General features: G+C 37.5%; 1 protein-coding gene across 2 annotated transcripts in view; it reads left to right on the forward strand.

Annotated features, from left to right (window-relative positions):
• asz1 (ankyrin repeat, SAM and basic leucine zipper domain containing 1) overlaps positions 1 to 13890 on the forward strand; it is a 46349-nt gene that overhangs the window by 1313 nt on the left and 31146 nt on the right. For both annotated transcript variants that reach the window (XM_055022687.1, XM_055022688.1), the window contains exons 2-3: positions 2877 to 2979; positions 3120 to 3242. In XM_055022687.1, coding sequence (XP_054878662.1) covers positions 2877 to 2979; positions 3120 to 3242 — 226 coding nt within the window. The remainder of the gene's footprint in view (positions 1 to 2876; positions 2980 to 3119; positions 3243 to 13890) is intronic.

Genomic DNA, 13890 nt, shown 5'->3' on the forward strand with positions numbered 1-13890 from the left:
CTTGGCTGCAGATTGATTTATAGATCATAAAAGCTCAAAGGGGTTAACTCTATATACTCTGAGATCTAGAATGATAAAACTGCTGCTGGTAGGGGCCATTCAGGGGCCTCCAGACATTCAGGGGACATTCAGGGGCCTCCAGACATTCAGGGGCCCCAGACATTCAGGGGCCTCCAGAAATGGTTTAATTGTAACAGACCATAGATCTAAACCTGTAGCATCATTGATAGAGAATGACAATGTTATTAAATTTTATTTAATGGAGTCAACTGAGAAAAAAAGTACATTTAGGATTTAATTAAGAAGTTTACTTTGAAAAAGTTTAAAGAATCATCTTGATAGTTTGATTGTTGTGTTACCATGGCTGCAATATGGCGTAATTTTTGTGTTTGAATTGGGTTTGTTCACAAATACATCACAGCAAACAATGAATAATCAGTGATTGTTTTTAAACTGGGCCAATAAACCTGGTCTCTTCTCACAGATTCACCTTTTCAATATTTAAACATGTTAGTGATGCTGAAGTTCTTAGTAGGACAGGAGGGTTCTGTCTCAGGCCCCATATTTACCTTGGACCGGCCCTGCATGAAGAGCCGCTGCCATGTGCATCTCTGGAATCTACCTGGAATCCCCCATGTCAGTCCACGGATACTTTGTGGACTTTTTGATTCATTTAATTGTGGCATGTTTGGCTTTATGCTGTAGTTCTAATAATTGCTCCAGTATTTTCCCTGATGTTTATTTTATAAACTAAATGCTGTGGACCGAATCTTCCTTTAACACTTGAGGTTCTGCAGTAACTTCTATTGACAGCCGCTCACCTCCAGCCCAGATCCAGTCAGCAGCAGTTTTAACCCGCCTGGTAGAAACGTGAAGGAGAAGCAGAGTAAGCACATCGGTGGTACCGGGTGGTACAGGGGGGGGTTCAGGTGCCTTGCGACTCGCAGTGACAGTTGATACCGTGTCTTAATCAGGATGTCTGATATAAATCAGAGGTTCTTTCTGTCTGTCGGTGGGACCGACTCACTGCCTGTAGAACCGGGCTTTTGGCAGAATGATTAAGTTAAAAGTCAGAAGTTTCTCTGTTGCTGAAGCATTTCTGTGTTTAGGGGCGAGGCAGGTTTTTTCTACCTGCTGCAGGACAATTATGAAAATATAAATAGAAACAGTTTTTCGAACATCAGATCAACATTTTTATTGACAAACCAATGTATAAAAAATATTCTTGTTAGAGGCTCAGATCCTCCCTCCTCCTCCTCACCATGGAGCCATTGTCTGAACAACATGGAGACAGAAACTGAGTCATTATTAGACTGAAGACAGCCAGACTAGTTTATTTAGCGAAATTGTTATATTTAGCTAAATATTATTGCTGAGGGGCTCAAGCAGGCGTCCTGACATACAGATAAAATAAAAAATTGGAAAAAAAAAACTCAGAAAGGGCTGAGAAAGAGTAGAAGGATAAAAGGGGCAGGGGCTCAATTTTAAGTCTGAAATTACAAAGATTAACTTTTAGTTATTTTTACATTGCATTTGATCAATAGTAGAGAGGTCCATCAGCTTGAGGAACTGTTTTTTAAAATAATTTTCTAATTTAAATACAGAACATGACAAAGGGGTTTATGTTAGAGCTACAGGTGTTTGCTGATAATTGTTTTATCAGCAACAATTTTTTTGTTTGTTTTCTACAGTACTTGGCACCCTAGCCTACAGTCTATGTGGCTAACCCTGTGTTTGAATATAGACCGTGAGGATTACTTTATTTTGAAGAGCCACAAAGTGGAAAACATTTTTTTCCTTTAGTGAAATTTAAAAAGTAGATGGTCCCCCTCCAACTCAATTGAAGGTAATGTCTCCTTAGGCAGGAAGAAGGAAAAGGTGTTAAATGGTCCAGTGAGTCCATTTGAAAGCGCACTAAACTTTCTTTCAAAATCTTCTGATTTAAATTTTTTATGAGATATTAGTAAACCATAAGTTTGTTGAAAATTGCAATCACGGTATCATCTGCGAATTAAAGTGAACTGTTAAAGCATTTAACCAAATTAATTAGAGGGTTTGATTAATTATAGTTAATCAAATAGCATGTTTTACAGTCTTATAACTATATGTTCGGTTGACTTCAACTTAAGTCAATGTTCAACTTAAGAGAAATGTGACTTCGCAACTTGACGTATTGAAATCAGGCCTCTGTCTCTTTAAGAAGCTTCTACTCTTTTTGATGCTGCCTACAGCTAGTCATCACAACAATGTTTTTCCTTACAGACACTTTGAAAACTATCGGATACGTATCCCATTTAGTACTAGATAAGGAAGTGGCACAAATCCTACTTTTATTTTTATTTGGGTGAAAAGATTGGAATTGAGCTGGTCCAGCTGCCATGGAAAAGCTGAATATGGTTTGTATTTGCCTGCCATGTGATGTTAGCCTTAGATCTGTGTTTCTCAATTCCAGTTCTCATGTTTTAGGCGTTTTCTTTCTGCAACACACCTTGCCTGAATAAATGGGTGATTAACAGGCTTCTGCAGCATTTGACGGCATGCAGGAGCTAATGCTAACATTAGAAGCAGGTGTGCTGTAGAAGAGACAACTAAACAAGCATAGCAGTGAGATCTATATCAGTTGTGGGCATAGGAGACAGTGAAAGCTTATCAAAGGTGTAATATCACTGTGTAATATACTGGTAAGCACTAACTGAATGCATAGTTCATGTTATATACGAGCCAAGCAAATATTGGATGTTGCTAAATGTTCCTCTGGTCCTTCTAAGTTTTCATCCTACACTTTGAGATTGTCAATCAATAGACCTGTTCATTTCTTGTTCAACTAAAACAATTCTGTTGGGAGAGTAACAGAGATGCTTTTGTGTTTTCCTTAGGACTTAGCCACTGCTATGGTGGGTTCAGGCGACAAAGTCTCTGCGCTGAAAAAAGCCATCAGTGAGGGAGACACAGATACTGTCAAACAACTGTTGGACAATGGTACATACTTGCTTCACTGATGTGATTTTAAAAATAGCTGTTTTATGGTACATAAAATTGTACTAAGGGTAAGACTAACCCAAATGTGACACACCCTTCCTCTTTGTTTTTGTTTTTTGTAACACTGATGTTTTGGACAGGCCTGGATGTGGAAACCAGGCTGGGCTTTGGATGGACTCCTCTCATGTATGCTGTCAGTGTGGCAAACTGCAACCTGGCCAGGCTGCTGTTGGACAGAGGAGCCAGTGCTAATTTCAGCAAAGGTCAGACTGCGGTGTTAACAAGACTCTTAGAATATAACAGAAGTTTTAGAAGCAGATAAATGATCTTACCTTGTGGCAATAATGTCAGAAGGCACAACCTGAAACGAAGCAACTTTTCATCTTTAAAGGGGCAGTATTATGTATTTTCCAGGCATATAGCAAACATTTTAAAGTGTAATGAAGTAACAATGTAACTTCAGTTGTTATTAATGCTCTACGTATAAAAAAAATTATTTCCTGATTTAACACCTTAAAAATGGGCTTCTGTCTCTTTAAAAACGTCTCCTCTTTTAGAAACACCACTTCCAGGAAGTCATCACAAAATGGCTCCTCTATTAACCGTTTTATCAACGTCACGCTCTGATCTGTTGAGCTCATCAGATTCATAGTTTCACCAGCTCAGAGAAGGACATGCATATAGAAAATGGTAGGTTCATCAATATGTTTTGTACAGCTGAATGGTTGACATAGGAGATTGAAGGATTTCTCAAACATGCATAAAAGAACCAGGGCAACGGTCCAGGTATTTTTTTGATGAGGGAACAACATAACATGATTTAAAGTTCAAAAAATTAGATTTTAGATCAGATTACATTTTGCTTCTCCTTTAAAGTTGCAGGGCTGACCGTCAAAACCTAATTTCTGCATGTTTGCAGTAGGGCTGTTGTAAATGATTATTTTGGTAATTGAATATTCTATTGATTATTATGATGACTGATCAAATAATCAAATAAAAATTTTTATAAAATACAATATTGGTACCATGAAGTGGGATATAATTATCTCAATGACACCAAGTTTTATCAGTTCCTATAAACTGGAGGTGAATGGAAAAAAATAATAATATTTTGCTGCTGAATCTGTTTTCTGAGTCACATTTAGGACAAATTCTAATGGATGTTTCATTAAGTTGCTCTTTCTCTTAGGTGAGAGTTCAGGTATATGTATCGAGCTATTTTTAAAATATACCTTTCTTTTAAACATGCACCCTTGCATGTTTAAAAGAAAGGTATAAATCAATTAATCGCACGAGAAATTAAAACTATCGACCTCATTTTAATTATCGGCTATATCGTTTCTTCGGGCCTTTTTCTCTTACTGTTGATGACATTGAATGAAAAAAGGCTCCACTCCGGTGCTCTCCACTGACCCTCCCTTCCTTATTTCCTTAGTGTAATGCCCAGCGCGCTGCACGATCTTATGTCGCGGATTGTCGGCCCATTATCAAAACCTGAGAGACACATTAGCCGAAAAAATCCTAGCTATAACGGTTTGATCGAACCGTGTTGTCCAAAAATGGACACAAAATAATAAGTCCAGTTCACTAATTTTGAAACCAGGCATTAATCTATTCCTTACTACAATCTTCCTGCAATGCATGTAGCTAGTGTCAGTCTGACCAAATGAAAATCATTAGAACCTATTTATGTTACGTTAACGAAGAACAGCTGAAAAGTTACCGGGTTTTCTGGTAGAAATTTCGCTCCAACTCCTCCCCTAGTTATTTATATTTTCTTTGCATGAAATGTTGAATAAACATTCATGTTGTTTCCGATGTCTGCTGGACTTCGAGTTGCATCGTGTCAGCTGTTCGGGATTCCCTCCGTGTTTCCCCTCAGAAAGCACGAGGAGAATCCGCGCTTTCTGATTGGCTACCGGTCACATTCAACAGGTTGCGTTCAGTTCCCAGTCTGGGCAAATCCTTGATTTAGATCGGAGCGGCCACAACAATCTACCGTAACACACAAGTGACAATCTCAGATCGAATAACGTTCTAAGATTGTCGTTCGGGGTAAAAATCCTGTAGTGTGAACTATTGCATCAGGCAGTTGGATTTGCCCGTCTTACAATATACTATGCAGACTTCATAGTCTGCACTCTTTTGGTTGAATGCAGTATTCATTTCCACTTTGGCTTTATGTTGTTGAGTTTTTATTGAAGTACATTTATTGTTAATGGAGACTGAGAATATATTTAGTTTTTGGTTTTGGTTGTTTTATTTATTTTGTGTATCAGTCCCAGTATTAAATGTTCTTTTGAAAGTAAAGTGTATCTATCTTTGGCAGGAAATCGCATGTATTATTAAATAATTTCCATTAAATCAGTGTAAAAAGGTCTTCAAACAATATTATTGTTTATTGCAATAATTTTTTGAACCAAACGCCCAGCAAAATCTGTTATCGTGACAGGCCTATACAAAGGTCAGATAAAATAGGGTACAGAGGGTCATCTGGGATAAACTACAGTTGAATCAAAATGTCATCTGACAATATATTCCAGCTGGTCTTTAAATGGCACATGTAGCCCTTGGTTTAAGACTTTTATTGGAATTCATGAACAGCATAAAGGTTTGATTAGTAGTCAAACAGATTTCCATGTGGCTACCTGAATGCCTGAACTTGGCATTAAAGTTTACTATTTTGAATCATTGCCTAATACATAAGTGTATAGAGCTGCAGTGTCTTAACTGCAAAAAATTTTACTTAGACTATTTCCTCAACTATTGAGCCTTCACTTCCATTTTGTATGGGACGGTTTCTGGTTAAAATATGGAACTAGTCAAAGCAAGTCAAATTAACACCGCTTTATCAGCTGAAACTAAACAGCCACCATATTTATTGCTTTTTACTGCAGCTAAAGTTTAAACAGCTAATTTAGGGTGGCTTGTTTAATTTAATGGCCTTGTTCAATCCCTAAGTAGGAACTTCACTCTTTAAGTTTTCATTTACTTTTTCTTCAAATTATAAACACAGTGATGGCATAGTTACTTTGAAAAGTAACTTTAATCAGATTACTGATAACTCCTTGAAAAAGTAACTTAAATTACTGACTACTTGATTTGGAAAGTAACTAAGTTACATTAAAAGTAACTTTTTGAGTTACTTTCAGCAGCTGCTAACAACAATACTCTGCCACCTGTGAAAATGACATTGATCTTTTCCAATACTTAATTGCAAGTTATTTTATAATGGTAACATCAACAATTTATCTCCACTCATAAGGTTGAACTAGAGAGAAGATTTTTGAATGGTTCCAGCAGTACAAAAAAAAAAACGTTTGTAGTTTTTGTGTGGTCAAACTTCTTAGAGTTTGTCTGGAAAACTCTACGAAGAATTTTAAAGCCCGCATCCCTGCCCCCAGCCTCCAGGTTGTGAGTTACGGTCCTGTGTTTGGTGTCAGAGTGCAGCGACAGAGCTCCTCCTGCGGCTCCACAACTCTGATGGCTGCTTCACAGATTTGTGACATTTATATAAATATTAATAACTATAATGGCGTTTAGTTGCACAACTTTACGAACTTGTTCTTTCGTGACTGTTTTCACGTTTATTGCGCTGCTAAGATCAGTGTCGATGTTTCCAATTTTCTGGATAGTCCAACGTCATTCAGAAGTAATATATATTAACTTGACATTAACAAAGACACAGCAGGACGGATCATCCAGGAAATGATGGACAGGGAGAGCTTGACTAGAACTACCGTAATGACAGACAAATTCTAGGGTTTATTATGAGTCTCTGCTTATTTCCAAGCCCAAATGAATAACCTCACGTTCAAAAACGAGCCCAAAAACGCACAACCCGCGACTCATTAAGTTTACAAGTGACTTAAAAAATAAAAAATAAAGCCCAAAGCCACTTATAGTAATCGAACTTGGCGACAGAAACTCAAAATAGTTCCTGATTTTCCACCAGCAAAATGCGTGTCTCCCTCCATTGTTTACATTTCTGTCGCTGATATTGTCACATAAAGCCGTCGGTCACGTGACAAGACACGTAGAGGGAATACAATTAAATAACAAAAGATGATGATGCACAGTAACGCAAAGTGTCAACTTTGCATTAACATTATCGTACTATCATAGTCTGATAGTACTATGAGACTACGAGTCTCATAGTACTATCAGACTATCAGTAGTCAGACTATAAGTCATTGTAGTCTGACTACTGGATTTGAAATAGAAATGGGTTAGATAACTCGTTACTGAAAAAAGTGATCCGACGTCAGTAACGCGTTACAGATGTTATCATTTTTAAATATCTGCTTAAAGAAGATATTTATCTTTTTATGAATATTACTCTCAGTTTAATGATAGCAGCCAACTTATATCAATTTGTTTCACTTTCAAAAAATTGACAGTTGTGCTGACTGACTTTTGTTCTGAAGAGATCTTAAAAGAAAAGTCAATTCTGGTAAAATACCATCCGAAATCAAATTAAGGAAGTGCTATTTGAGTTTTAATAAATGCCATACCTCTTCACGTTTCTAATGATCTCTGTTGCATCGATGTCCAGCTGTCATTGCCTTGGGCAGATTTTTTTAACTACTCCAAATGCTATTGCCAAGCACCAGACAACCAGTCAAACCAGTGTATCAATTCTCCCATCTGTCATTACTTAAAGGTTGTGACGCCAAAGGAAACATTTGGAGAAACACTCTGCTAATCCCCTAAGTTGTTTTTAGTTGATGCACATTGTACTCTCATCGCAAAGAAGGTAAAATTGAAGGCATGTGCAGAATTGTGGTCAGTCTGGGAAAGATAAGCCTTCAGTTTGAAGTTATTAAGGAAATAATGTTTAGATCTTATTGGGCTATTGTATTAATTTCCAGTCATTTGAGGAGCCTAACCCAGATCTAAGTCCTTTAAGTGTTCCCCCACTTTGTTTGTTTTCACTTACAAATATAAATGAGTGGGATGGGATAAAGGAAAACACATGCACATTTTGATAAATTTATACAAGATGTGTATTAGAAAACCAAACAAATCCATATGTTCATACCTACCATTTATGGAGTGTTGCTGTATATGCGATTAGCTAAAAATCCATGAACACCTCTTCTAGAAATACTTGTAACTGCCCAGTGCTTTAAGTGGAAAAAAACAAATGTTGGTACTCCCCTTAATGTCATACAAATATGGGACAGACATTAAAAAGAACAAAAGAACAAAGCCAGGTCAAAATCAAACCCATATGAGGGAAATTCAAAGCGTCATGGAGCTACTTTTATTAACTTCAAGCCTCATGCCGTAAACATGGACATGAAAAATAACATTGAAAAAAAGAAAGATATAAAATAGTGTCTGGAAACGGTGCAGATACCCGCTGTGTGCTGGAAAATGTCTGAGAAGTAAAATTTACGACAAAATCCATGGATGTGCAGATCTTCTGTGAATAATTTGGAGTCACGTTCCACAGAAAAATCGGTGAATACTGAACACACCATGAATAGGCGGTGGTCTACTGGAAAGCCAAAATGTTATTTTTGGTTCAATGGCAGGTTTAAATATTTGTTTCAAAGCCGATTCAAATCGAATGACCGAGATAAGCCTCTTAACTTCTGGAGCCAGCACCTTTCATTTGTTATAAAGCAGTAGCAACGAGGGCTGTTGTTAAAGAATATTTTTGTAAACGAGTACTCTATAGAATATTTTTATATCTTTCTCTCTACTTCTCTCTCTGCACAATTTCTACCGTTTGTTCCAAAGCTGCGATTCACACCGTAAAGTTCTACAATCCTTATTTGTCCCCCAAAACCTAGCAGAACGCTGCACACTTCAACACCAATGGTGCTAGCACTTCACAACAACTCAAAAGCAGAAGTAAGAGCACTGCACTCCACAAATAATGATCAGGCCGGAACGCTAGATAATGAAACATAATTTAACAAAGCTTTGAGGCAGATACATTTTTCTCAAGGAATTTTGATAATCAATTATTGGAATCATTCGAGGAATCATTTCAGCCCTAGCAGCAACCAAACATGGTTATCCAACAAACACGCATCTGCACCTAAAATGTACATGTACAATGCATTTTTCCTGGCTTGGGGAAGAAAGGAAAACTGAACCAATAAACAAGCTGTATTTAGTCACTGCGCTGTTAAACCAACAAACAAAATACAAAATGCCAGAGCAAAATGGTGCTAAATAGATACTGTTTTGCCTGTTTTTTCTGGTCAGAGGCTAATGAATCATATTTTGTAGGGCAAGTATGTTTATGGAGACCTCACATGCAATTTTATTTGTTTTTGATTTGTTTGTATTTATTTTGGATATTTAAAATGTCTTCCAGTTCCAGTATTAAATGTTCATTAGAAATTAGTTTATTGGTCTTTGACACAGTGTACTTGCATTATTGTACCATTTTTATGCTATTTAATAGAGGATATAATTTCGAGGAGTGTGCAGATTGATCGGTCCCTTTTCCTTTAATTTTGGGTGATCGATTACTGGCTTTCAACATGGTACAATCATGCTGAAACTGATTATAACCAAGAATCTTTTCTACCACCACATGCTCTGAGAGAGCTCTATGTTTCCCAATAGTCTGCACACTTTGCAACTTTTTTTCTGTATTTAGTTAAAAAACAAGTCAAAATCAGTCAGGCTTTAAAAATATCAGTCAGTGATCAGCGAGAAAGCTGCAGTCGGTGCACCTCTAGTTTCTTTTAATAAAAGAAATAACAGTTAATCTTGTGTGATATCTCTTGCAAGACAGAAATCTGCTGCCATTAAAACAAAATTTTGCACGTTTTAATGGCAGAATTAAAATGTGCCAAATTTTGCGAGACCAAGATGCGGTCTCATAAGACCAAGATGCAGACATTAGGACCCCACAACTTTACTACTCTGTGCACAGTCCAGCAGGGGAGTGTGAGCTTTTACAAAGTCTTTTTGTGTGTGGTTTCTGCAATTGACAGGACATCCTGATAGCTTTCAATCTCCGACAGTGGCATTTGCTCCTCCTGATATCCTTACCTGCTTTGCAGGTTGTTGTAACTGCTTTTTTGTGCTCTCTGTCTGCTGGCAGAAGCGCCTGTGCACCCTCATGCGAGTGCACCTGATTCTCTGTTTATGAATGCCTGTAACAGAGTACAACCATATGTTTTTGTCCAGTTTTTGTCAGTTTTGACATTGACAATTTTGAGAATTTGCTTGAGTTCGCATAAGCCAAGTAAGCGGTGTGACTTGGTATACACACTCTCACGGTCGGTTCAATGCATGCGTCACGTACACAAGCGACCATGTCGGGACAGAAATAGCTCACGACGTTAGAAAGGCTAAGAAAGATCAATTACGTTAACTGTGAACGCCAACAATTACTATATGTTGTGATCATCTTAAGGGGTCATGCCACCCTTTATAGATAATAGCAGAAAATGCTAGCATCAAAGTGACAACATTACCCTTTTATCACAATTTTATCACCTAGAAAAATTTGGTTTATCTACAATGTCAGAATGTTTGATGCTTGACATGTTTGATGTCATGCATTCTGACATCAAACATGTCAGAATATTTGATGCTTGCCATTATTCTGACTGGCATATTTTTGCCAGTCAGAATAATGGCAAAAATACCTAACTCCATTTGCACCAATCTGTGTTTCCCTTTGTGTCTCTGATGTGTTCGCTGGGAACCTTCACACAGCTGCCAACTTCCTCCGGAGTAACATTATAAGCTTCAACAAATAATGTGCACTGATATATTGATAGCTGAAATAAATGAGTTCACACTCCAGTAAAATCTGTCACACACAGAGTTATACTGTGCGACTGATTTCACATGGTCTTTGGATCTCGCACTTTGAGACAGGTGAAGGAAATGATTAAACAAGAGAATGACGGGTGATGATGTCGTCATGGCATTAGTCCAAGCTGTGAGGCTGGCTACAGGAATGCGGGCGTGATTGATCACCGCGCTGCCGTCCTACCTTCTCACCGGTTGTCAGCCCGCAGATTTATTTACTCTAGCTCTTGTCAGACGCAAGCCAGCCAGACTAGTTTACACCAACACGCTCAAAATGTAAATACATTCACAAACAGATATAGAGCCAAACATACACAGTGGCGAAGACACAGGAAGCTACACACAGATGTAGGCTCACGTGCTGGAGTCTAGTCCACGTTTAGGAGCAGTGTTTAGAAGAAACCAAAGACAAACTTGTTACATATTGAAAAATAAGAACTGACCATAAGTTGGTTAACCTTCCTCATTTCCGTTTTTCTAAATAAAATGCATTTTACAAAGAAAATTTGTACTAATTTAAAATCTAATTGAAATTAGATTCTAATTGAAATTAATTGTAATAGATGCATTTGTGGACTTAGTTGAGTGTTTGTTTACAGTTTAAATTTTGAACACATGTAGTTGTAGAGTTAAAGCCTTTGAAAATAAGCTAGGACACTTTGCCTTTGTTTTTCAATTGGGTTTTATTGCAGTGAGATTTTGTCTGACTCCTGGACTATAACCCACTAATCTGTTTTAATGGGTCTTAATTAGTTGGCATTGATTCTGTGACAGAGTTCAAGTGAATCCCGTTTCCTCTTGGAAGTGCTAAAACTTAAATTCCACTTAGGTCTGTCATGATAACAAATTTTGCAGAGTGATTAATTGCCTCAAAAATGATTGTGATCAACGATAATATTGTTTGAATGTTGTTTTACACTGATTTTATGAAAATGACATAATAATACATGCGATTTCCTGCCAAAGATAGAAACACTTTATTTTCAAAAGAACACTTAACCCTGGGACTGATACACAAAATAAACAAAACAACCAGAAACAGAAATAAAATAGATTCTCAGTCTCTGTGAACAAAAAATTTACTTGAATAAAAACTAAACAGTATAAAGCCAAATCGGAAATAAATACTGCGTTCAACCAAAAGAGTGCAGCTTATGAAGTCTGTGTAATATATTGGCCTTCAGTAATCATTAGGTTTGAATAGAGAAGATGGGCACATCTGACTGCCTGATGCAATAGTTCACATGACACCATTTTTTGCCCCGATTTTGCCCTTACGACAATCTTAGGACGTTGGGCATTCTAAGATTGTCGCTTACTATTTTGTAACCGGTCATCCTGTAGGGTGTGGTGTGTTATGGTTGATCATTGTAGACGCTCCAATCTAAATCAGGGGTTTTCCCCGACAGGGAGCGTAACGCAGCTGCTTTCTGTGGGGAAATTACGGAAAGGAACCCCAAACAGCTGATATCAACCCAAAGTCCAGCGGAGATCGGAGATGATATGTGGAAACAACAACAATGTTTATTCAACATTTTGTGCAAAGAATATAGAAATGACAAGAGGAGGACTTGGAGCAAAATTGCTACCACAGTTGATAAGCCCTGTAACTTTTCAGCTGTTCTTCGTTAACGTGACATAAATAGGTTATAATGACTTTCATTCAGTCAGGACTTACACTAGCTACATGCATTGTAGGTAGATTGTAGTAAAGCATTGATTAATGCCTGGTTTTAAAATAAGTTAACTGGACTTGTAGCCATTATTTTGTGCCCATTGTTGGACACCACACGGCACAATCGAACCTGATCAAATCGTTATACCTAGGATTTCTGTCGACCAGGTTAGCCGATATCTGTCGGCGCTGGGCATTACACTAAAGAAATGAGGAAGGGAGCACCGGAGTTGAGCCTTTTTCAGTGTCATCAACAGAAAAACAAAAAGGCTGGAAGAAACGATAAATTGTTAATTGAAATGAGGTCGATAGTTTTAATTTATTGTGCCATTAATTGATTTATTGTTTATTGTGACAGGCCTAATTCCACTTCGAACTCGTCACATAGTCACCTCTTAATGATTGGCTGATTGACGGGATGTTAAAAACCACCCTTCATTTTATAAGATGTTTTATTAAACACTCATTTTTCAAATTTTTTAAATCTTATCTACCTTTCTGTTAATGCTTTAGTGAAATTTGGAGCATGGGTGTAAAAAAAATCTCTTCCCGATCAGAGCTTCCTGCATGTAGTATTTGCTGTTTGACTTGTTATGCACACCATTCACTGAGCCATGTGTGTAGTGTGTGTCAGATATTTCTCCAGTGTGGTAAATACTTCTTACCCTACTGGAAGCTTTGTGTGGGAGAATTGTAGTGGTGTTTGTGTCTTCTCAACAGCCTCCATTAATTTAAACATAAAGACAAAGTTTGACTCCTAAATAACCTTTTCAGCTGCTGTCCGTCAATCTAAGAATATTTTGAACATCCTAACTAATTTATAGGACTGCTGGTCCTTTCTCCATCCCTGAGGACATCAAAGGCCCTGACATCGGACGATGCACTTCCCTGAATGAAATCAAACAACACTAAGCTAGGAATGAATCTTCTGTTTGGTTGAAGTGAAACCATGGAACTCTCAAGATTGTCCTTCTCAACAAAAGTCCATTTAAACTTCACCAAAAGACTATTATCTGTCAGTTTTCCAGCTGTTGACACTGCCTCTACATGCTACCGATGACTCCAGCCCAAACTGAGGTCACAAGTCTCCTACATGAGCAACAGCCTTGTCTGGAGAATTTTAAAAGCTGCATGACATATTTGTTGTTAAGTTTCTCTTGGAAGGACTAATATTTAGAGGTTGCTTTCATCCCTAATATTAAAGCAACTCACAAGCATGCACTCACAAACAATTCAGACTTTTTAATGTTAATTAATGCTTTAATTACTAACAAGTTATTAAAATCTTCAAGTTATTTGTTGACAGGTACCTCCATGAGAAATAGCGTTTTTGTTGTGCTGAATTCACTTAACTGTCTGCCGGTTAATCTGAAAATCAAGATTTAGTTACTTCTAATCTATGTTCCCGTAAATCATTTAAAATGGCCTGATTCCATTTTAGATAG

Source organism: Poeciliopsis prolifica, unplaced genomic scaffold (assembly GCF_027474105.1).
Source record: "Poeciliopsis prolifica strain line A6 unplaced genomic scaffold, Auburn_PproV2 SCAFFOLD089, whole genome shotgun sequence".
Taxonomy (NCBI): Eukaryota; Metazoa; Chordata; class Actinopteri; order Cyprinodontiformes; family Poeciliidae; genus Poeciliopsis; species Poeciliopsis prolifica.